At 44.1% G+C, this 22,394-nt stretch overlaps 1 protein-coding gene across 5 annotated transcripts; it reads left to right on the top strand.

Annotated features, from left to right (window-relative positions):
- Positions 1-18,928: 18,928 nt before the first annotated feature.
- Positions 18,929-22,391, top strand: LOC111947778. Of its 5 annotated transcripts, none has more exons than XR_002873705.1 (7): positions 18,929-19,036; positions 19,911-20,250; positions 20,794-20,839; positions 20,916-21,007; positions 21,101-21,211; positions 21,790-22,067; positions 22,153-22,387. XR_002873705.1 is itself a non-coding variant. In XM_023957708.1 (7 exons), the coding sequence occupies exons 1-6, from the start codon at positions 19,007-19,009 to the stop codon at positions 21,971-21,973; spliced, it is 1,134 nt and encodes a 377-aa protein (XP_023813476.1). In that variant the 5' UTR covers positions 18,931-19,006; the 3' UTR covers positions 21,974-22,067; positions 22,153-22,391. The 5 variants fall into 5 exon arrangements, 4 of the variants coding, with proteins under 4 accessions (XP_023813476.1, XP_023813475.1, XP_023813477.1 ...); XM_023957708.1 differs by having other exon boundaries at positions 18,931-19,036; positions 19,911-20,581; positions 22,153-22,391; XM_023957707.1 differs by lacking the exon at positions 18,929-19,036 and adding an exon at positions 19,069-19,440 and having other exon boundaries at positions 19,911-20,581; positions 22,153-22,391.
- The last annotated feature ends 3 nt before the right edge of the window (positions 22,392-22,394 follow it).

Here is a 22,394-nt window from a genome sequence, read left to right as displayed (position 1 = left end):
CTCGTCACGGTATCTCTGTGCATTCAAAATACCATCAATGAAATGCACCTGTGTTCTTCGCCCATAACATATGCCTGCCCATACCATAACCCCACCACCACCATGGGCTACTCGATCCACAACATTGACATCAGAAAACCGCTCACCTACACGACGCCAAACACCCTGTCTGCCATCTGCCCTGAACAATGTAAACCGGGATTCATCTGTGATGACAACACCTCTCCAACGTGCCAGACTCCATAGCATGTGAGCATTTTCCCACTCAAGTCGGTTACGACGACGAACTGGAGTGAGGTCGAGACCTCGATGAGGACGACGAGCATGCAGATGAGCTTCCCTGAGACGGTGTCTGACAGTTTGTGCAGAAATTCTGTGGTTATGCAAACTGATTGTTTCAGCAGCTGTCCGAGTGGCTGGTCTCAGAAGATCTTGGAGGTGGATATGCTGGATGTGGAGGTCTTGGGCTGGTGTGGTTACACGTGGTCTACGGTTGTGAGGCCGGTTGGATGTGCTGCCAAATACTCGGAAACGCCTTTGGAGATGACTTATGGTGGAGAAATGGACATTCAATTCCCTAGCAACAGCTCTGATGGACATTCCTGCTATCAGCATGCCAATTGCACGCTCCCTCAAAACTTGCGACATCTGTGGCATTGTGCTGTGTGATACAACTGAAGATTTCAGAGTGGCCTTTTCTTGTGGCCAGTCTAAGGCACACCTGTGCAATAATCATGCTGTCTAATCAGCATCTGGATATGGCACACCTTTGAGGTGGGATGGATTGTCTTGGGAAAGGAGAAGTACTCACTATCACAGATTTAGACAGATTTGTGAACAATATTTCAGAGAACTGGTTATTTTGTGTATGTGGAAAATGTTTCACATCTTTGAGTTCATACCATAAAAAATGGGAGCAATAACAAAAGTGTTGCGTTTATATTTTTGGTCAGTGTATTAGCTGGTAGTGAGTGGTGATCTTTAATATATATAACCATTTTTATAAAAAAAAATGGTGCCAAGATGTCCCAAAATTCTTTTTAGAATTCTGCTGGGAAGCCATCCGTCCCCGGATCTTTGTTATCTGTTATCAGCCGCAGAGTATCGTAAAGTTCTGCCACAGAGACGGCTGAGTCTAAGGCTGGGATTTGTTCTTGGTTTAGTTTGGGTATGTTTAAAAACTCAAGAAATAATTTAACGTTTCGTACTGATGGGTCAATAAATTCCTATAAAAATCTTCAAACGTGTTGTTTATTTCATTTGGGTTGGTAGTGATATTTACCGTACTGTTCGTTCCCCAATCCAGGAAATTGCGATTTTTTCTTTATTTATTTTTTCATTGATTAGCAAAGAATTTACCAGATTTGTTTGCCTGTTCTTTGTAACTGTAATTGAGTTTGTTTATTAATTCTACAAAAAAATTCAAATTTAATTTTATTAAGATCTTTCGGAATATGTTCTTGTCCGGAAGCATAAGCAGCATCAAGGACTAATTTTATTTTCTAATTCAGATATGGCTGCCTTTTCTTCTTTTTTTTGTTAGATGAAAAGGAAATGATTTTACCACTTATTACTGCTTTTACCGCTTCCCAAAGTACACATAGTGTGACATCCATAGTATCATTGGTTCCATAAAGATATCCAATCCTCTTTTAAAATAAATAATGAAATCTTGGTCTTTAAGCAAAGATGTTTTAAATCTCCAGCTATTAAAATATTAATTTGATATGTTCTTAGATATAGTAATGGAAACTGGTGCATGATGTCACAAGAACAGGCAGACGACTGGATCCATTAGCTCAGCTAGAAGTCCACAAAGCTAAATCAGGGTCGGGCAGTCAGGGGTCGATAACAGGCAAGAAGTCATCAGATAAGAGACAAGGTAGTCAGGATCCGGTCGAGAGTCGTGCAAGAAGGCAGGCAAACAGAGTCAGAGACAAGGTCAGGAGACCAAAGATCAGGTCAATTATAACGCTCAGTAAAGGAAGGCAGAGTGGCACAACCAGTATCTTCTATTTTCAGTGACAGTGGGTAGAAAACCCATCCAATATAGTGAAGTGATCCATGGTTCTCTTGAACTTCCTGTCATTTTCTTATCCCTTTCGGGCCAACAGGGAACCCGCCGGCTCCGAGGCGAGCTGGCGGTCACAGAGAACCGCTGGGGGGGAGGCAGCCTGCTTGAGTCTCCTGAACTTTATGATTTTTCCCTCTTTTCATCATTAATAAAAAAAGGTACCCTGATTTTATTCTTTTATTTTTTTCCTCTTGGGTTAATGCGGGACATCAAGCCTTCAAACTTGGTCAAAGAGAGACGGAAATATGGAATTACATGTCTGCCATAAAGTGAAAGGGCGTTAAGACAACTGAACGGGCGTGTTTAGGAACTAAATTGTGCTGGCGCAATTCTACCCGAGCGACCCCGTATTTTACAATTGCACGGCTGCAATCCTAACTGAGCAGTGATCTTGCGCGGTCACTTCCCCTTTGCGCGCTCACCTGGATTTACGTTCAGTGTTAAGGGGGTATTTTTGTCACTTGTGGGGCGGTGTTCAGGGGTGTGTTTGTCACTCGGGGGCAGGAACCTTTCTGATCTGATTGGCCGAAATTTGGATGTCTTACCGGCGAAGCAGAGGGGCGGGACTTTCACTTTTCAGACCAGGGGGGCCTAACAGGTGGCTCTTGAGCTGCATGCGGCTCTCTGCCTTTTATCATATTTTCTACATACAGTACTTTCATGAGGACGGTACGGAGTGAGGAGAGGACGTGAAAGAAGACCATAGTACAAAGGTGCAGATATGAGTGCTAGGACATCACTGCCAGCAAGCAGCAGTTGTCCTCTTAGCGCTCTACCCGCCAATTTTAACCGCACCTTAGACATTTAGGGCCCCTTGGTTGGGAGGGTGAGGGGACATCACTGTGAGTAATCAGGAGATGTCCCCTCAGTGCCCTACCCACCAATTTTATCCACACCCCCCTTAGAACACACACCCTTTACTCCTCCAAATATACATTCCAACATATACACACATACATGCACACACCCTCACAAAGACACACGTATTTCGCAAGGAAGGTGGGACCTTGGACCATCTGTCCCCTACCCCATCCCTGGTAGGGGGAACTGGGCCCTTGGCAACGGTGACCGCGTCCCCTGGGTGCTGATTTTCTGGGCCCGGCAGTGCTCTCTCCACGCAGGGAGAGGGATCCCTGAGTTCTCTGGCAAGGCCAAGAGCTGGGGATCGCATCACACCTGAGCCGGGGATGTCCGCGTCCCTGTGGTGTGGGTTCTGGTCCTTGCCCCTGAGTGCTGGGCCTCGCCAAATATCCAACTACGGGTGAGCCTGGTCGGGCCATGTTCAAAACATCTTTTGTGGACCCCATCTTCTCCTAGTGCCCTCCTCCTGGGCGGGGGCGGCTGGCCCCTGCCTTACTCCTTCCTGGACCCACCATGGGCTGGTTGGGTGGCCGCCTGGAGCGCGGAGCGGGTCTCCCTTGGGGGGTCCTGGCCCGTACCTGTGGTGGGGCGGGAGGATGCCCAGAACTCCTGGGTGGTGATGAGGCGCTCGCCTGGGGCTGCGGGCACTCTTTTCGGGTGGGGCCCGGCGCTGGGCCCTCCTGGCGCGGTGGGGGGGGGCTGCTCTCCTGGTTGGGCCGGGGCTGCGCTCTCTGTCCCTCCCTGCTCTCTGGTCTGGACGCCTCGGGGCAGTCCTGCTGGCCCTGGCCTGGGTTGTTCTCTGCCTACTTCCGAGTGGCGTTGTGGGGGTTCTGGCTGCCGCACCTGCTGCGGCTGGGGTCTTGGTGTGGGGATGGCTGGGAACTCTCCCTCCTTCTTTTCACATTCCACCATCCATTTTAGAAGAACATAAATACACTCAATTGAGCACAGGTGTTAGCTCACCTTTGCACAAACACTTTGCGTGATTGAATGAAATATTTCACACTAGTTGGTCTGAAGGCATAAGTATGCGTGTGTGAACACTATCGGTATTGTGTACATGTTGACATGTGGACATTTTTGCAGCCAACAGGTGTGTTTATAACATTTGAGTGTGTGTGTGGACAGGCCCCGCCCCTGCTAGTTTTGTATTACATCTGAACCTCACTGTTTTGATAAACATCCAGCAACTTGGTGCTTTATGCTGCTTCATGGTTTTACCCCCCCCCCCTCCATAATCACCCTTCTAACCCCCCCTCTCTAACATCTCTCTCTCTTCTTCCCTCCTCACCTTTTCCGTCCGGTCCAACACAAAATATCCTCAAATACGATTAAAATGAGTAAAGTTTTGCCTTGATTAAAAAAGGGGTTTGTTCAGAAATACCTCTGGTTTGTCAGAAAATTCAGAACCCCTGTTGTTAAAGTAAAATATGTCCAACACATGAGGCCTTCAGCTCTCATCTGTTTGCCCAGCTGTTGGACAGGACAAGTTAAAAAAATAAAAAAAATAAAAAAAATAACTTGTTCGCCCCCCCCTTAGTGTTAGAGGCATTCACAGAAAAAACCGTTGGATGTAACGTGGATTAAACATTAACCAACGACCCAAAACCAAGGTTAGAAAGTGCAGCGGGGTTTTTTGTGCTGTAAATTTTTCTCGTGAAAATCACTGCAGTTGTTACCATTTTAATGCTTTTAATCCACGTTACAGCCGCCGTTTCTTTTCTATTAAAGCCCCGAAATGAAAGTCCCGCCCCGCTGCTTGACATGCAAATTTTAGCCAATCAGATCAGCCAGAAAGGTTCCTGCCCCCAAGTGACAAACACACCCCTGAATACCGCCCCCAAGTGACAAAAACGCCCCCTTAACACTAAGCGTAAATCCAGGTGAGTGCGCAAAAGAGAATTGACCGAGCAGGATCACTGCTCAGTCAGGATTGCAGCCGTGCAATTGTAAAATACGGGGTCGCTCGGTTAGAATTGCGCCAGTGCGGTTGTAAGGTTCACTCACTCAGTTCCTAAATGCACGCTCAGTTGTCTTTTCACCCTTTCACTTTATGGCAGACATGTAATTCCATACAGAAAGACCACAGAATTGGTCGTCCAGATGGAGATTTCACTGCAGGAATGAAGCTGAATGTACCAAGAGAAACTAAGAATGATCTCATGAACCCAAACATGGAGACATGATCTTTGATCAAAGTTGTAATAAAGGTTTTTGTAGAGCTCTTTAAAATAAATAAACCTGATCTCTCAACATCATCTGTGTCTTCCATGCATTGTAAATTAGATAAACACAGACACAGCTTTATGTAGCAATCAGGCCACTTGTGACCAGGGTGTCAAACTTGAGTTACACATTTTTGGACAGGCAAAAAAGGAGAGATTGCGGACATGAATTTTCTGTGCTAATCACGTTCAGTGCACCGTTTATTACTCACACCCCTTAAGTCTCAACAAGATACACTCCAATACACAAAAGCAAACAACACATACCTTACGCAAGAAGGGTGGTACCTTTGATCATCTGTCTCGTACCCCATCCCTGATTGGGGGAACCATGCCCTCGGCAAAGGGGGCCATGTCTATTGGGTGCCTGCATCCCAGGCCAGGCTGACCCTTCTCCATGCAGGGAGAGGGATCCCTGAGTTCTCTGGTGGGACCATAAACCAGGGATCATATCACATCTGATCCAGGGGGTGTCCATGTCTCTGTGGTGCCGGTTTTGGTCCTTGCCATTGAGCATTGGGCCCCTTCCAAAAAGCCTGGTCGGACAATTTTTTTTTATTTTATTTTTTTAACTAGTCCTGTCCAACATCTGAGCAAACAGATGAGAGCTGAAGGCCTCTTGTGTTGGACAGATTTTACCCTAATAATAGGGGTTATGAATCTTTTGACACACCAGATGTATATTTGAATAAACTATGGTGGGGTCATATGGACCCCAGAAGAAAGCGCAGTGAGGTAATTTTGTCTTTTCAGTTTATGTTCGGGACATATGCACCCCAAAAGACATTGCAGTGAGCTATTTTAAATGGTATATGGTGGTCACCCCATAAGATACCGCAGTGAATTTTATTTAACTTGTCCTGTCCAACAGCTGATCAAACAGATGAGAGCTGCAGGCCTCCTATCTTGGACACATTTTACTTTTACAATAGAGGTTATGAATGTTCTGACAAACCAAGGAAGTGTCTGAATAAACCCCTTTTTTAATCTAAGCCAATCTTTATTCATCTTAATCACATTTGTGACATTTTTGTGTTGGACCCAATGGAAAAGGAAAAGAGGGAAGAAGAGAATATGAGGGATGTTAGAAGGGGGGGGGGGGCAAGGAGGGTGGTTATAGAGGGGTTGGGGGGGTAAAACCATGAAGCAGCATAAAGTACCAAGTTGCTGGATGTTTATAATCATTACGGTTAGGTTCCGTTGAAATACAAATCTAAAAGGGGCGGGGCCTGTCCAAAGACACTCAAATGCTCCAAACATATCTGTTGGCTCCAAAAATGTTCACATGTCAACATGTACACAATACAACTAATGTTCACACATACATAATTCAAACCAACACGTGCGAAACATTTCATTCAGTCACGTGACCTATTTGTGCAAAGATGAGCTCGCACCTGTGCTCGAGTAAGTGTTTATATTCTTCTAAGGTGGATGATGGAATGTAAAAAGAAAGAGGGAGATTGCCCAGTCCTCCCCACACCAAGAAACCCACCGCAGCAGCAGCGGCAGCCAGGAACCCCCCCAACACCTGCACGGTAGCAGATAGAGAACAACCGCCCACCGGGCAATCACATTTGCCACCCAGGCCAGGGCCACCAGGACCGCCACAGGGCCCCCCAATGCTAGAGACTTGGGAGGCATAGGGGGACAGAGAGTGCAAGCTCCAGCCCAACCAGAAAAGCAGCCCCCCCCCACCGTGCAAGGAGGGCCCAACATGGGGCCCCGCATTGTGTCATATTGATGCCACAAGACAGCGCAGGGAACGTTTTTTTTTAGTATATAGTGGGGTCATATGGACCCCACTAGATGGCCTAGGGCATTTTTCTTAGTGTAATTTATGTGAACCTCAAAAGACAGAGCAGTAAACTTTTTGCTTTTGTTTCTGGTGGGGTCATATGGAGCCCACAATAAAGGATAGTAAACAGTTTATTTTTAGTCTATGGTAGGGTTATATGGACCCCAAAAGACAGCGCAGTAAGCCATGTTTATTTTGAGTACATGGTGCTGTCGTATTTTTTAAGTTTATGGTGGGATCATATTGACTCCACAAGACAGTGTACTGCAGGTGTGTCAAACTCATTTTCACTGAGGGCCACATCAGCATAGTGGCTGTCCTCAAAGGGCCAGAAATAACTTATACATGTAACTAAATGTAATGAAAAATACAGGTAATTAGTCCTTAATGTTAATTAAATCATTATTTATTTATTATAACTTTTTAAAGTGACAATTACAGTTGCATACAGAACATAGGTTTGCTTGTTAATCTAGAATAAATCCTTTTACATTTGGTTCTGTCAGGTTAGGTTATATAGACAGTGTTTCAGTCCTAATGTTTAGTTGCCCAATCCCATATTTCAAGTCAGATTCCCCCTAGTTATAAATAAATTCACACCAATTTTTATTTTTCTTTATTTTTTTATTTTAAGAAATTAAAAACTTTTACGCTCTCGCGGGCCACATAAAATGACACGGAGGGCCACATTTGGCCCCCGGGCCTTGAGTTTGACACATGTGGTGTACTGGACTGTTTTTGTTTAGTTGAAGGGGGGGTTCATGTGGACTCCACTAGAAAGCACAGTGAACAATTTATTTTGTTCGGTTTATGGTGCGGTCATATGGACACCAGAAGACAGCACAGTGAACTGTTTTTTGTTTATGGTGGTTGAACTATTTAATTTATTTTGAATTTTCATCGTCATCCCTGGCAGACATAAAATCCTGTCCATTTTTGGCCTTGGAGGGATAACGTGTTGACGTAAGGGTGGGCGAACGACCCCGCATTTAACAACTGCATGGTTGCAAGCTTTACTGAGCGGTGATCCTGCACGCTCGCTGGGTTTGCACGCAGTGTTCAAGTGTGAGGTATTGGGGCCAGGGTGGTTTTTGTTCTGCTTTTATTTTGTTACTTTCAGTTTCTCACATGTCTTCTCATTTCAGGTGTCTTGATTTCTCCCCAGTGTAATTCTCCCTCAGTGTCATCACCTGTTCTCCCTGATGTGCGCACATGTTTATAATTGTTAATCTGTCCTCATGTTTATAGTCTGGGTCTCCCCTGCGCTTGTTGCCGGATTGTTTTGTGCGTTTCTTAGCGTTACGAGTAATTTTTTCATTCGAGCAGGTCTACCAATTAAATTTGGACTTTATCTTGAGAGATCATGCGTCCTGCATTTGTCTCCACACGGCATCCCTGACATTACAATCCGGCCAAATGGACACAGTGGACGAAGAAATTTCACGAGCGGCTCTCACCAGCCAGGAGCGGATCGTCCGTCATCAGGAGGAACAGATGAGCTTTTTTCAACGAGGTTTGGTGGAGATGTCCACTCGCCATGAGCAACAGCTGGAGAGCGGATCGAGCGGATCGAGCTGCTAGCGGGGCAGATCCAGCATCCTTTCTCCTCCACTTCGGTGCATGTGGTTCCGGCCCAGATATCCCTTGCTCCTGCTGCTCAGCTGGCCCGACCAGAGAGATTTTCTGGCGACTCCGGGGACTGTTAGGCATTCATCACACAGTGTCAGCTCCACTTCGAGCTGCAGGCTGTCAACTACCCCACAGATCGATCCAGAGTGGCCTTCATGATTTCTCACCTCACCGGCACAGAGCCGGAGCTTGGGCCACCACGGAGTGGCAACGTAGAGCAGCCACCTGGTCCATCATCCACCGTGCAGGCCTTCAACCAGGTGTTCCAGCACACAAAGCCGGGGAGAGATGCAGATGCAAATAATGTTTAAGGGTGGGGGAATTCGTAATCGGGCCTTAGTAGACTCCGGATCTGAGCAGAACCTCATGGATGCCGAGCTAGCCAAGCAAGCTGGTTTTAAGACTGAGTTACTGTCCCGCCCTTTGCAGGTCATGACCCTTAATGGTGAGACTGTTTCCACTATAGACCAGGTCACTGGGCCACTCCACCTAATTATTTCTGGAAATCATCATGAGCACACCCGGTTTTACCTGTTCAAGTCCTCTCATAATCCGGTTGTTTTAGGGTTTCCCTGGCTCATGACTCACTATCCTGTGATAGACTGGTCATCCAACCGGATGTAACCAACTGGAGTAATCACTGCCACAATGCCTGCTTGCGTTCAACTCGGTCTCCAGGAGCTGACCCCGCAGCCCCTGTAGGGCAGCCGCCCTCACCTGTCCAAGGTTCCGTTAGATTATCATGACTTAGGAGAGGTATTTTCTAAATCCAGAGCTCTCTCGCTACCACCTCACAGACCCTATGACTGTGCAATAGAATTACAGCCCGGTGCTCCTCTGCCTAAGAGCCAGCTTTTCAGCCCGTCAAGACCGGAGAGGGAGGCAATGGAGCAGTATATCCGTGACTCACTGAGCTCAGGTCTTATCAGACCCTCTTCATCCCCTGTTGGAGCTGATTTATTTTTCGTAGGGAAGAATGATGATACCCTCCGCCCATGCATTGACTATCGTGAATTAAATCATATCACCATCAAGAACCGTTATCCTCTTCCTCTTGTGAACTCTGCTTTTGAGGCACTGCAGGGTCTTCATTAAATTGGATTTACACAACGCTTATCACTTGGTGCACATCAGGGGGCGGCAGTGGCTCAGGAGGTTGAGAGGGTCATCCAATGATCGAAGGGTCGGCGGTACGATCCCCGCTCCCCCCAGCCAACTGTCGTCGTGTCCTTGGGTAAGACTATTTACCCTCCTTGCCTCCAGTGGGGCAGCTGTGGCTACATCAGTAGCTTACCAAGTATGAGTGAGAAGTGAATGAATGAATAATGGACACAATGTAAGCGCTTTGAGTGACTTGAAAAGCGCAGATAAATCCAATCCATTATTATTATTATCATTATTATCAGGGCTGGTGACGAGTGGAAGAATGCGTTCAGTACTCCACTCTGGCACTTTGAGTATTTAGTTATGCCTTTCGGACTTTCGCACGCTCCTGCAGTGTTTCAGGGGATGATTAACAATGCGCTCAAGGACTTCCTTCATCGCTTTGTGTTTGTGTACTTGTATGACATTCCTATTTTTTCCAGGGATCCCAGCGATCATAGGCGCCATGTTCGTTTGGTTCTCCAGCGGCTACTAGAGAACAGGCTTTATGTAAAGGCAGAGAAATGTGAGTTTAACTCCCCCTGTGTTTCTTTTCTGTGTTTTGTTATTGCAGGCGGGGAGGTGCGACCTGATCCTACTAAAGTGAGCACGGTTGTTAATTGGCCCACTCCTGTGAACCGCAAACAACTCCAGCGGTTTTTAGGGTTTGCCAATTTTAACGACGTTTTATAAGAAACAACAGTTCTGCAGCTGCGCCCCTCACAGGTCTGACCTCCACATCCACACCCTTTCACTGGACGGAAGCCACGAATTTTGCTTTTCGTAAACTTGTCAACCCGACCCCTCCAACCAGTTCGTAGTGAAGGTAGATGCTTCTGACACTGGGGTGGGGGCAGTATTATCTCAACGGGTGGGTGCAGACAACAATCTTCATCCTTCTGCGTTTTTCTCACGTCGGCTTACACAGGCTGAGGGGAATTATGATGTGGGGGATAAAGAATTGCTAGCCATTAAGCTTGCGTTGGAGGAATGCAGGCACTGGTTGGAGGGGGCAGCTCAGCCGTTTGTGCTCTGGACTGATCATAAGAAACTGTCTTATCTCTGGACTGCAAGACGGTTGAATCCTACGCAGGCGTGGGGGTCCCTGTTTTTTGACCCGGTTTGACTTTGTAGTTTCTTATCGCCCTGGCTCCAAGAACGTCAAACCAGATGCCCTTTCCCGGCAACAGGAACCTGCTGTGGGGAACCAGCAGCCTGCGAATGTGATACTTACTTCCTGTGTTCTGGGTGCACTCTCTTGGCAGCTGGAGTGGGACATCAAGGTAGCACAAAACAATGAGCCAAACCCTGGAAAGGGTCCTCCTGACAGACCTTTTGTGCCTAGGGCCGTAAGGAGTCAGGTCCTTCAATGGGCTCATGTTTCTCGTCTGTCCTGCCACCCGGGAGTCCGTAGAACCATCTCCTTTCTACGTCGCCGGTTCTGGTGGCCCAGTCTGGCTGACGACACCAAGGAGTTTGTTTCTGTCTGCTTGGTCTGCGCTCAGAACAAGGTCCGTAATCTTCCACCTGCTGGACTTCTTCATCCCTTGTCAGTTCCAAGCTGCCCGTAGTCCCACATAGCACTAGACTTTGTAACCGGCCTTCCCCCCTCTGCTAGTAAAACTGTAATCATGACAGTTCAAGTCAATTCAATTTTATTTGTATAGCCCAAATTCACAACAACTGTCGTCTTGATGGGCTTCGTATCGGTAATTGAAAAAGTTAAACATAAAATCAAAAGGATCATTAATACATAGAATTCAATAGGAAAATACTAAACTGAACTAACAAACTGACTATGCTAAACTGGACATCCCTGCCCTTAGACCCCCGTTCGCGGTAAGGAAAAACTCCTAAAAAAAACGGATTCCGGAAAAAACGAAGAAACCTCAGGGGTGTCCACATGAAGGAGGGAAGAGGCAAGTTACCTGAACTCATAGAGAAGAATTAACTTATCTAACTCTACAAATACATATTTAAAGTCCAGCAGACGAGCTTCATCCAGCCGGAGTTGGGGGGACAGTCGAGGGCACGAGTCGAGCCGGAGACAGGATCCACAGTCAGGTGTAGGAGCAGGAGCAGAGACAAGGTACACGGCGAGGTACAGAGCAGAGACGAGCCAGAGGCAGGATCCACAGCCAGGTGTAGAAGCAGTAGTAGAGGTGAGTCAGAGACAAGGTACACGGTCAAGTACAGGAGCACGGATGAGCCAACTGGAATCTGGACGCACTCCCACTCCCTAGGATGCGAGAGGGAAAGAGGGACAGTTCATGAATCGCACTGCACCAAACAGAGGCATGGAGAACTAACGATGAATACTGATCAAGAATAGAGGAGAAAAGGAGGGTAGAAGTAGATGAGAAAAGAGGACAGAACCCCAGTGCACCATAGCTATCCCCAGCTTCAACTTCTAGCAGCCTACTAACAACAAATTGTTATTGTTATTAAGTTTAATTTAAACACATTAACATTAAGTAAAATAATCTCTGAATACTAACTAGTCTGTTAATAAGCCTGTCCAAAGAGGACTGTTTTCAGTCTAACTTTGAATGTAGAAACTGTGTCGGCCTCTCTTACATGAGCTGGGAGCTTATTCCATAAAACAGGGGGTTGGTGGCTAAACACTCTACCTCCAACCATACTTTAACTAATTTTAGGAACCACAAGGAGTCCTGCATTTTGCGAGCGAAGTGTTCTGTTTGGGTGATAAGGGACTATGAGGTCCTTAATATAGGACGGGGCCATACCATGTAAGGCCTTACAGGTAAGCAGGAGGATTTTGAACTTGATTCTAGAATCAACTGGGAGCCATTGAAGTGAAACTAACACAGGAGTGATGTGATCTCTTCTGTTAGTTCCTGCTAACAATCTAGCTGCTGCGTTCTGAACAAGCTGGAGACTTCTTAACCCTCCTGTTATGTTGCGGGTCAAATTGACCTGTTTTAAAGTTTGAACATCTAGGAAAACTATTTAAAAGTTTTTTTTCAGCATGAAACTTCTTCTGCTTGCCTTTAGTGTAATCAACATATATTATGAATTTGGTTCTTCTCACATATTTGCAACCCCCTCCTGCATGTTTCTATCACATAGATACTGTTCGGGTCAATTTGATCCGGCAGTCAAACTGGAGGTACAAGGATGTGTCATTATTAGTAGTATTCCTTTATTTGCAGCTGTTAGACATACTTCGCCCCAGTCATACACGTAGACACACACGCACACGCACACCCACACACACGCGCGCACACACACACACACACACCCACACACACACACACACACACAGGTGCATAGGTGTTATGACTTTTGACAGGAACCATTTATGTTCTCGCGGGAAAACTCAACCCACATTCAGTGGACACTCAAAAGGGGAGGGGCAAAACATATAAAGATTCTCTGCATAGGATTCCTTCCAACATTACACTCTGTCAGGCAGACCTTTACAAAATGAGCAGCAGAAGCAGAAAGATGACAGCCCAGGAGGCTCTGGAAGTCATCACTAATCATGATCAGAAGAAGACTATCTTGAGCTAAATTCTGATTCTAATGATTCTGATTTTGAACCAGATGAGGGAATTGTTATTCCTGTTCCTCCAAGCAAGACATTCATATCAAAGAATGGTGAAATACATTGGTCTTCATCCTCAAATATGCGTCAGACAAACCTGTCTGGAGAAAACATAATAAAGACAGTGCCAGGGCCCACTAGGATGGCAGTGACTCATGTGACCATGTCAATTCAATTCAATTCGTATAGCCAAAATTCACAACAACAGTCGTCTCAATGGGCTTTGTATCGGTAATTGAAAAAGTAAAACACAAAATCAAAAGGATCATGAATACATAGCATTCAATAGGAAAATACTAAATTGAACTGACTAAACAGACTAAACTAAACGGTTATCCCTGCCCTTAGACCCTCCTTCTCTGTAAGGAAAAAGTCCTAATAAAAAAACGGATTCCGGAAAAAACAAAGAAACCTCATTGTTGCCCACATGAAGGAGGGATCCTCCCCCAGGACGGACAGGCGATTTACCAGAACCAGAACATAGAGAAGAATTAATTTATCTACCTCTACAACTACATATTTAAAGTCCAGCAGACAAGTTTAATCCAGATGGAGTTGGGGGGACGGCTGGGGGCGCGAGTCGAGCTGGAGACAGGATCCAGGTCAAGGCAAGCATGACCTGTGCGAAATGTGCAAAATTAATTTGCACAAAGCACAGTGTGATGACTGGTCACTCTTGTGCTGTGTAGATGTACAAAAAACGCACAACTTCATATTGCAATTGCTTGTCTGTTGTGTTGTGATTTTGTTTTTTTCTGGTTCACAGTACATGTATGTAAAACAAAATTTCAAGATTATGTTTCAATGTTATGTAAAACTATTGTTTTTTATATGTTAGTCTTTCAAAAGTAATACAGTAGTGAAAAATTTGAAAAAAGTTTGAACATGTATATTTTTAAGAAAAACGAGTGAATTATCAAATAATTGAACCACTTCCTGTTAGTGGTAAGGAACACCATTTCACTAAGTTTTGATAGAACAATAAGTAATGGAGTTAGTAATGAAATATTCACACTGCTTGTTAGGATTTTTTGGGTTTCAGACATCTTTTAATTAATAAAACATGCACCGGGTCAAATTGACCCAGGAACATCATCTCTGTTCCTCACAAATGAACATAACAGGAGGGTTAAGGAACTTTTAGGACATGGTGCTAACAAAGAGTTACAGTAATCCAGTTTAGACGTAACAAACGCATGGATGAGTTTTTCAGCATCACTCTTAGAAAGTATATTTCTGATCTTAGCAATATTCCGCAGGTGAAAAAAGGTAGTTCTACACGCCTGAGATATGTGAGCCTTAAATGATAAATCCTGGTCAAATAAAACCCCAAGGTTTCTAACTGTGGAATTGGGGGCTATACTTATGCCATCCAGGGAGACTATCTGAGAAGACAGAACCTCTCTGAGGTTTTTAGGACCTAGTATAATGACCTCTGTTTTTTCTGGGTTCTAGAGGAGTTCATTAATTGTCATCCAGGTCTTGATGTCTCTGATACAGGCATTCAATTTCTCTATATTATCATTCTGGTCAGATTTAATGGATAAATACAACTGCGTATTGTCAGCATAACAATGATAATTAATGCTGTTTCCTGATTATGTTTCCTAGGGGTAACATATGTATTATAAACAGGATGGGTCCTAAAACTGAGCCCTGTGGGACTCCGTAGTTAACTAAAGTGCACTGAGAGGAATGCCCATTTACATTAACGAACTGATACCTTTTGGATAAATAGGATTTAAACCACTGGAGGGCAGATCCTCTGATCCCTATGCCATGCTCTGATCTTTGGAGTAAAATACTGTGGTCGATAGTGTCAAAGGCTGCACTGAGGTCTAACAGGACCAGAATAGAAAGTAGTCCCTTTTCTGAGGCCAATAACAAGTCATTAGAGACTCTAACTAATGCAGTTTCCGTGCTGTGGTGAGGTCTAAACCCCGACTGAAAGTCTTCAAAGTCGCTGTTGTCCTGTAGGTGGCAGTAAAGCTGCCTAACTAAAACTCTTTCCAGGATTTTAGAAATAAAGGGGAGGTTTGATATTGGTATATAGCTGGCCAAGTTGCTAGGATCAAAACTGTGCTTTTTCAGAAGAGGTTTAACAACTGCATATTTAAAAGACTGTGGCACGTTACCCGTTTCCAAAGAGGTATTTATTATCGTTAATATGCAATCATTAATTAGGGAAAGGTTTCTTTAAAAAGTCTAGTGGGAATTGGGTCTAACAGACAAGTTGAGGATTTGGAGGACGTAATAATTGATGCCATTTCCGCTTGATCCACAGCAGTGAAGCAGTCTAATGTCACAGAGGTTTCTATGGATGCCTCCACTTTTGCCGCTTCAGCCTGCTCTGGGCTGATACTAGGAATAACTTGATTCAACTTATGTCTAATATTTGAGATTTTACTATCGAAAAATGTAAGAAAATCATTAGAGCTGAGAGAAACAGGAACATGTGGTTCTACTGAGCTCTGAGTTAATCTAGCAATAGTGCTAAAAATAAATCTTGAAGTATGTCCATTCTATGATATAAAGGTTGAATTATACTGGCTTCTAGCTCTACGCAGAGCTTTTTTTTTATAATTTAAGATGCCATGTTTCCAGGAATTCAGAGACTGCTCTGAACCGGAGCGGCGCCATTCTCTTTCCAACTCACGGGTTACTTGTTTAAGAGAACGTGTTTCAGTGTTAAACCACGGTGCTACTCGGTTTTGTCTAACGAACTTAGGTTTCAGGGGGGCAACAACATCGAGTGTACTCCTGAGGGCTTGAAAGGCATCATTAACAAACTGGTCATTTATACAAGGACTGATGCCATGGGAGCTGGACTCAAGGCCCGTACACACCGGGACGAATATTCGCCAGCCGTAATTCGCCAGCGTTTTTCAACACGTGTTTTGTGTTCACACCCAGGCGATTTTCGCTGACGATGAGCCGAGCGAACATGCAATTTCATTCCCTGACATTAGATGGCGCTTAATGTAAATCAGAAATACCCCTGTACAGAAGGTGGCGCTGCGCAACTTTACGCATCTTAAAGTTGCTTTTGAAGGAAAAAGAAATCTGTCGCTTTGAGATTTCTTCCATGCGTGTTTTTATTGTCCCTAACAAATAGCTCTAAACAAAATAAAACAGATTGATCTGGGTTCCCAAATCCAATGCCTGCAAAACGTAAGAAGTTACATTCGAACTTACATGCAGCTTGTCTGGGACAAAGCTTCTTCCAAAGCATGGCCCTTTTAAGATGTGGTCCGAGTCCCTCCTCCTGAAAACATCATGGCGGCCGAATCTCCGCCTCTGGTCACTAGAGATTGGCTGACAGAGGAGCCCACCTACTTCCTTCAGCCCATACTTGGAATCACAGCATCTGTTAGAGAAGCCAGCCCACTTCCTTAAGTCCATACTTGGAATCACAGCATCTGGTCTCTGGGGAGCCATTTCACAGATGGACACAGTATGGAATCCCCATGAGGTCCAACACAGGTGGCAGGATCTTTCACCACAGTCAGTCATAAAGCTTTGTTCTTCACAGGAGAGCGGGCGCCTGCAGAGGTTCCCATACATTGAATCAGCCCCAGAGATGATCAATTTATGGTCCATGTCAGACCTACAGCCCAGCCTTCCAAATGGCCTTAGAAGTGTCCCTGCAGGGGGTGAGCTTGGAGCTGAAGTCAAAACCTTCTCACATATGCAACTTAAGGAAGCTTTTTCAAAGTTCAAAGGACAGAAACAACACACACTAATAAAACTAAACTTCAGTGAGACAGAAAAACATAATAAAATGAAGACAACAAATATATATTCCTTCACTTTTCACTCAGAAGAAGTGAATTTACGCGCTTGTCAGAATCAAACAAAGAAAACATGAATATTTCCAGCACGAGTAGCTCTAGCTCCAGTTCCAGCGATGAAGAAATTATTGTTCTGTAGAATGATGAAAGACGCCGGGAAAGACATCGATTTTGGGTACATCCCATAGTTACGAGAAGAGAAGAACATGGGGAGTTTTATCGACTGGTACAAGAGCTGAAAATGTATCATGAACATTTTCTGGGATATTTTAGAATGTCCGTCAGTGAGTGCATCTTCTTCGTCTAATTTCTTCGCGGCAGTGTAGATGCTACTTGGCGAATATCTTCTTTGCCGTGACGTATGTGTGTCAGCAAGACAGTTTTGTGTTCGAGCGCCCCCAAGTTGTGTTTTACTGTAACTTCAGAAGCTTCAGACACGTGTGCAAAAGCGCCATTCTCATTGGTCTTATAGTTTTTGACGCGGTGCGTCAAACCAAAAAAACGAACCCGAGGCGTTTTTTAAAAAATGACACTTTTACGCGTGGCGTTTTTTTGCGTCAGTGTGCACACTCACATTGGTGCCCTTTGTTTAGTCACGAGGCGTTAAACGTCGGCGAATATCGCGCGCGAAATTCGTCCCGGTGTGTACGGCCCTTCAGAGTATTTTCTCAGAATGTCACTAAGTACTGGTTGAACTGTGAGTTTAAACTCAGACACAGATACGGTTCTTCTAAGCTGTTTCTTATTTACTAGGGCAGTAGCGTGTTCTAATGTAAACTTGAGTCTTCCTGTTTGGCTGATTTATAGACAACATGATGCTTTCAAAGGAGTTATACCTTTTTTCAACTCAGTTGTGGACCGTTTCTCAAAAGTGGCCCACTTTGTGGCCTTGAACAAGCTGCCTTCTGCCACAGAGACTACCAAACTTGTTATGACCTATGTGTTCAGGTTGCATGGCATTCTAGTGGACATGGTGTCGGTTCGGGGTCCACAGTTTATTTCCCATGTGTGGAAGGCTTTCTGTGCAGCTTTCGGTGCCACAGCCAGCCTCTCCTCGGCCTTCCACCCCCAGTCTAATGGTCAGGCCGAAAGACCCAACCAGGACCTAGAGGTGACCCTCCGGTGTGTCTGTTCTCACCGCCAGACCTCCTGGAGCTCCCTGCTTCCTTGGATTGAATACGCCCACAACTCGCTAACCTCATCTGCTTCGGGTATGTCCCCTTTTGAATGTTCCCTGGGCTATCAACCCCAGCTGTTCCCTGAGTAGGAGGTGGCAGTCCAACATCTTTACCACCACTGCAGATGCATGTGGAGTGAGGCACGTGCTGCCCTGCTTTGCTCATCGACTTCAAATAAGAGGCTGGCTGATCGACATCGCGCTCCTGCACCTACTTACTCACCAGGTCAGTCCGTCATGCTATTCACAGCCAATATAAAGCTCCGGACTGAGTCAGAGAAACTGTCACCCAATTGGCCCTTTTGAGGTGGTGAAGGTCATCAACCCTGTGGCAGTGAAACTATGTCTACCAAGGACCCTGCGCATTTACCCCGTCTTCTATGTTTCACAAGTTAAAGCTCATGTCACAAGTCTATGGAAGTTTTTCTGTGCCATCAGATTCTGAATATTTTTAACCCTTGAATTTTCATTCTGAATTTTTAATTTTCATTCTGAATTTTTATAACTTTTGAATTTTCATTCTGAATTTTTATAACCCTTGAATTTTCATTCTAAATATTTTTTAACCCTAACATTTGATCTCCCAAAAATTCAATGTAAAAAAATTCGACGTGGAAGACGCTGCTTCTTTTGTGCCACTAGCACAACTAGTCGATCTAAGAACACATCAATATCCAGCCAATCAAGTCATGAGAACGACATGACGTCAGCGTTCGGTACGTTTTACAGAAGTCCAAAAGATGGCAGCAAACTCGGCAGGCGGTTCATCGGTGAGTCATTAATCCTTTATATCTCCCTATTATCGTCTCATTGACGTCGGCTAATAGAGCACAAAAACGTGCATCTTTTGTTGATATTTTATTTTTTCAATTTTTCCTGCCGCGAACTATGTGTCAACTTTCAGCTTCCGGGTTCAGGACGTTATTGCTTAGAACGGACCAGAGAAGCGGTTTCCAACTATAGAGCGAGATGATTTTCTAATGTGCTTTTATTTTTGTTGTGATAATTATTGAGTTCATGTTCGCTCATAATTTTCTAAGTCCATACATGTGGCCAGTGCTTTATTCTTTGCCGAATTTACCCGTAATAACTTAGGGTTAGGCTAATATGTGTCAAAAACCTTTAGCTTCGGATGAACTTACATTCAACGCCGAAATGTGCATCTTGGCTGCAGGTAAATATGTGGGAATAGAATCCGCCTTTTTTCTGGACGTGACTTCTCACTGTCCCAAAGCCGATCCTCTGATTGGAGACACAGTTCTCCGAGTCCACTCATGCAGAGCCGGCGGACAGAGACTGCGGTCAGAAGTCTCCTTTTTGCAACAATAAAGAAAACTCAGATATGATAACCGGCATTATGTTAATGGGAAAATAAAAAAAACAAATTGTTTTTTTTTTTATTTTAATTTGAAAAACGAATGATGGATGGATTGTTGTTGCTGTAATGCCTTCAGGTGCAGAGCGGGGGCATACCCCAAAACAATAAGTCACAGGCTTCTGTTTCAGTAGTTGCAAGGAGGCAAAATAAAAATTTTCATGTCTATATTTAGGAGTTATTGACAATACAAGCTGGAAATCTGCAAATGTCCGTCAGATTTAACAAGACTCTAATTCTGTCTTTTTTTTTCTTTATCTCTCTTCTAGGAACTTCTACAACATATTTTTGAGAGACTTCGCTCCCGTTTGGAACATGTTCTTCAACGCTTACCCCTAGATCTGGACTTCTTAGACTTCATTTGCACTCAAGAACATGTATTTTTAAATGCTTTGTCTAGTCAGTTAACAGTCTGTCCTGCTATTTTAGAGGAACTGACACATCTGCAAGGACTTATTAGTACTGAAAAAGAAAGAACAAACAGTTGCATTGCTGTTGTGCAATGGGAGCAGGGTCCAGCTGGGCGACAACGAATGGCGCTATCCTCAGACTACCTTTGTAGCCTTCTGGAACTTAATCTTCCGGTCACATGCATAGCCAAACTCTTGGGTATGTCCAGAAGAACAGTTTACAGACGTATGAATGAATCTGATCTTTCAGTGAAAGGACTATATAGCACCATGTCAGATGAAGACTTGGATCAGTGTGTCAGAGAAATAAAATCCAGGCAGCCTAATTCTGGGTATCGAATGATGAAGGCTCTGCTGCAAGCCCAAGGACATAGAGTGCAGTACAACAGAGTCAGAGCATCCATGCATCGTGTAGACACTTCAGGTGTCCTGTCACGTATGGTCCATCTAGGATGCATTGCTCGACGAACGTACTCTGTTCCAGGCCCCATGTCCTTGATACACATAGATACCAACCACAAACTAATACGGTATGTTATTTCTGAATTATATATTCTTGATAACGTGAACCTTAATGCAAAGTTTGCGTTGAAATACAGTTGCAAATGATATGCATGTTATTTGATCAAGTGCTTTGTTGATGTTACTTACCATGCAGCACAAAAAAAACACATTTGAGTTATATTTAACTTTTTTGGTTTAAAAAAAATAATCCTTTCTTTTCCCTTTTTCCTACTTTCAGCTACAGCATTGTCATTTTTGGTGGCATTGATGGTTTTTCACGCAAAGTAAGCACACTTGTCAATAAAAACACAGTTGTTTAGATGCTTATTCCTCATAAAGGTGTTTTTTACTGTTCTTCAGATAATGTATCTTGGTACAGCATCCAACAATCTGGCAGCAACTACACTATCTTTCTTCCAAAGGGCAGTTGAAAAGTTTGGTTTTCCTCTGAGGTTAGGAGGTATTTTTTAATTCCAATTTGACATTTAACCAATATTTTCTAAGCACCATTACATATTGTGTGCTTTTTTAATTCACTATATTAGGGTACGTGCTGATCACGGGGGAGAAAACGTAGACGTTGCACAACTTATGTTTACGGTCCGTGGCACTGGAAGAAGCAGCTTCATTTCTGGAAAAAGTGTTCACAACCAAAGGTTTGTTTGTTTTAAGAACCCGATATGTGAGTGTTTTTTTTGTACAAGTAGTAATAGGACAACTGCACTGTCAAAGCATGTGCTACTTTAAGTTGGATTTTAACACACAATTCATTATAAGAAAAATTTATAAATTTAACACAAATCTTGTATGGGTTTAAGGTCTGGAGATTTCAATGGTCAATTCATATGTAAAAATGATTGCCCGAACCACTTTTAATTGTTTAGGTCTGTCGTGATCTTGGACTAGCATGTTATGTTTTTGTTCATATAACTTTTCCTGTGATATTATGGATCACATCAGAATCAGAAATACTTTATTGATCCCACATGTGGGAAATTTGTTTGTCACCATAGCAACTGACAGCAGAGGGAGAAAAAAAAGGCTAAGAATAATATAAAAAAAAGAACAAAGAAACTGTAGCATAAATGCAAACAAGGTAGTATAATTTAAAAAGCTATTTACAGAACAGTGCATGTTCAAGTGTTCATTTAAAAACACAATTTTTGCAATTTCCTACAGAAGATTTATAATGGAATACTCCATTTACTGAATCACTGTTTTTGTAATGACCTAGGATTGAGCGGCTCTGGAGAGATCTGTGGGTTGCTGTGACCAGCACATACTACAACGTTCTCCACCACCTTGAAGAAGAGGGATTCCTCAGCATTGCCAGTGTTCAACACCTCTTCTGCTGCCACTATGTATTTTTTACCACGTATACAGGAGGACCTGGACACTTTCTGCAGTGGTTGGGATAATCATCCTTTAAGAACAGAAAGTAACATGACTCCTAACCAGCTGTGGGTACTGGGTCGTGCACGTCATCCCATTCCCGAACAAGAGAACATGGAGGTATATACGAATATATAGATAACTTTGTGATGTTGGTTTGTTTGCTCTTTACCATTTATTTATTTCTGTGGCTTGCATACCTCAGGGCATGGAGATTCCACATATTGAGTGGGAGGAGAGTGGACTTCCTCATCAGGACCATTCAGACGTCGTTGTGCCAAACATCAACTGCCCACTGACAGATGAACAAATGGCAGCTTTAAGAAGTGCAGTTGACCCAAGAGCTGAATCAGACTCCTTTGGCTCTGATGTTTACATTGCAGCTGTTCAGTTTTGTGAACATTTTTTTCCACAATAAAGGAAAAAAAATCTGTTAAGAGGCCAGTG

Source organism: Oryzias latipes, chromosome 8 (genome assembly GCF_002234675.1).
Source record: "Oryzias latipes chromosome 8, ASM223467v1".
NCBI lineage: Eukaryota > Metazoa > Chordata > Actinopteri > Beloniformes > Adrianichthyidae > Oryzias > Oryzias latipes.
This window is presented reverse-complemented; position numbering and strand designations above follow the sequence as displayed.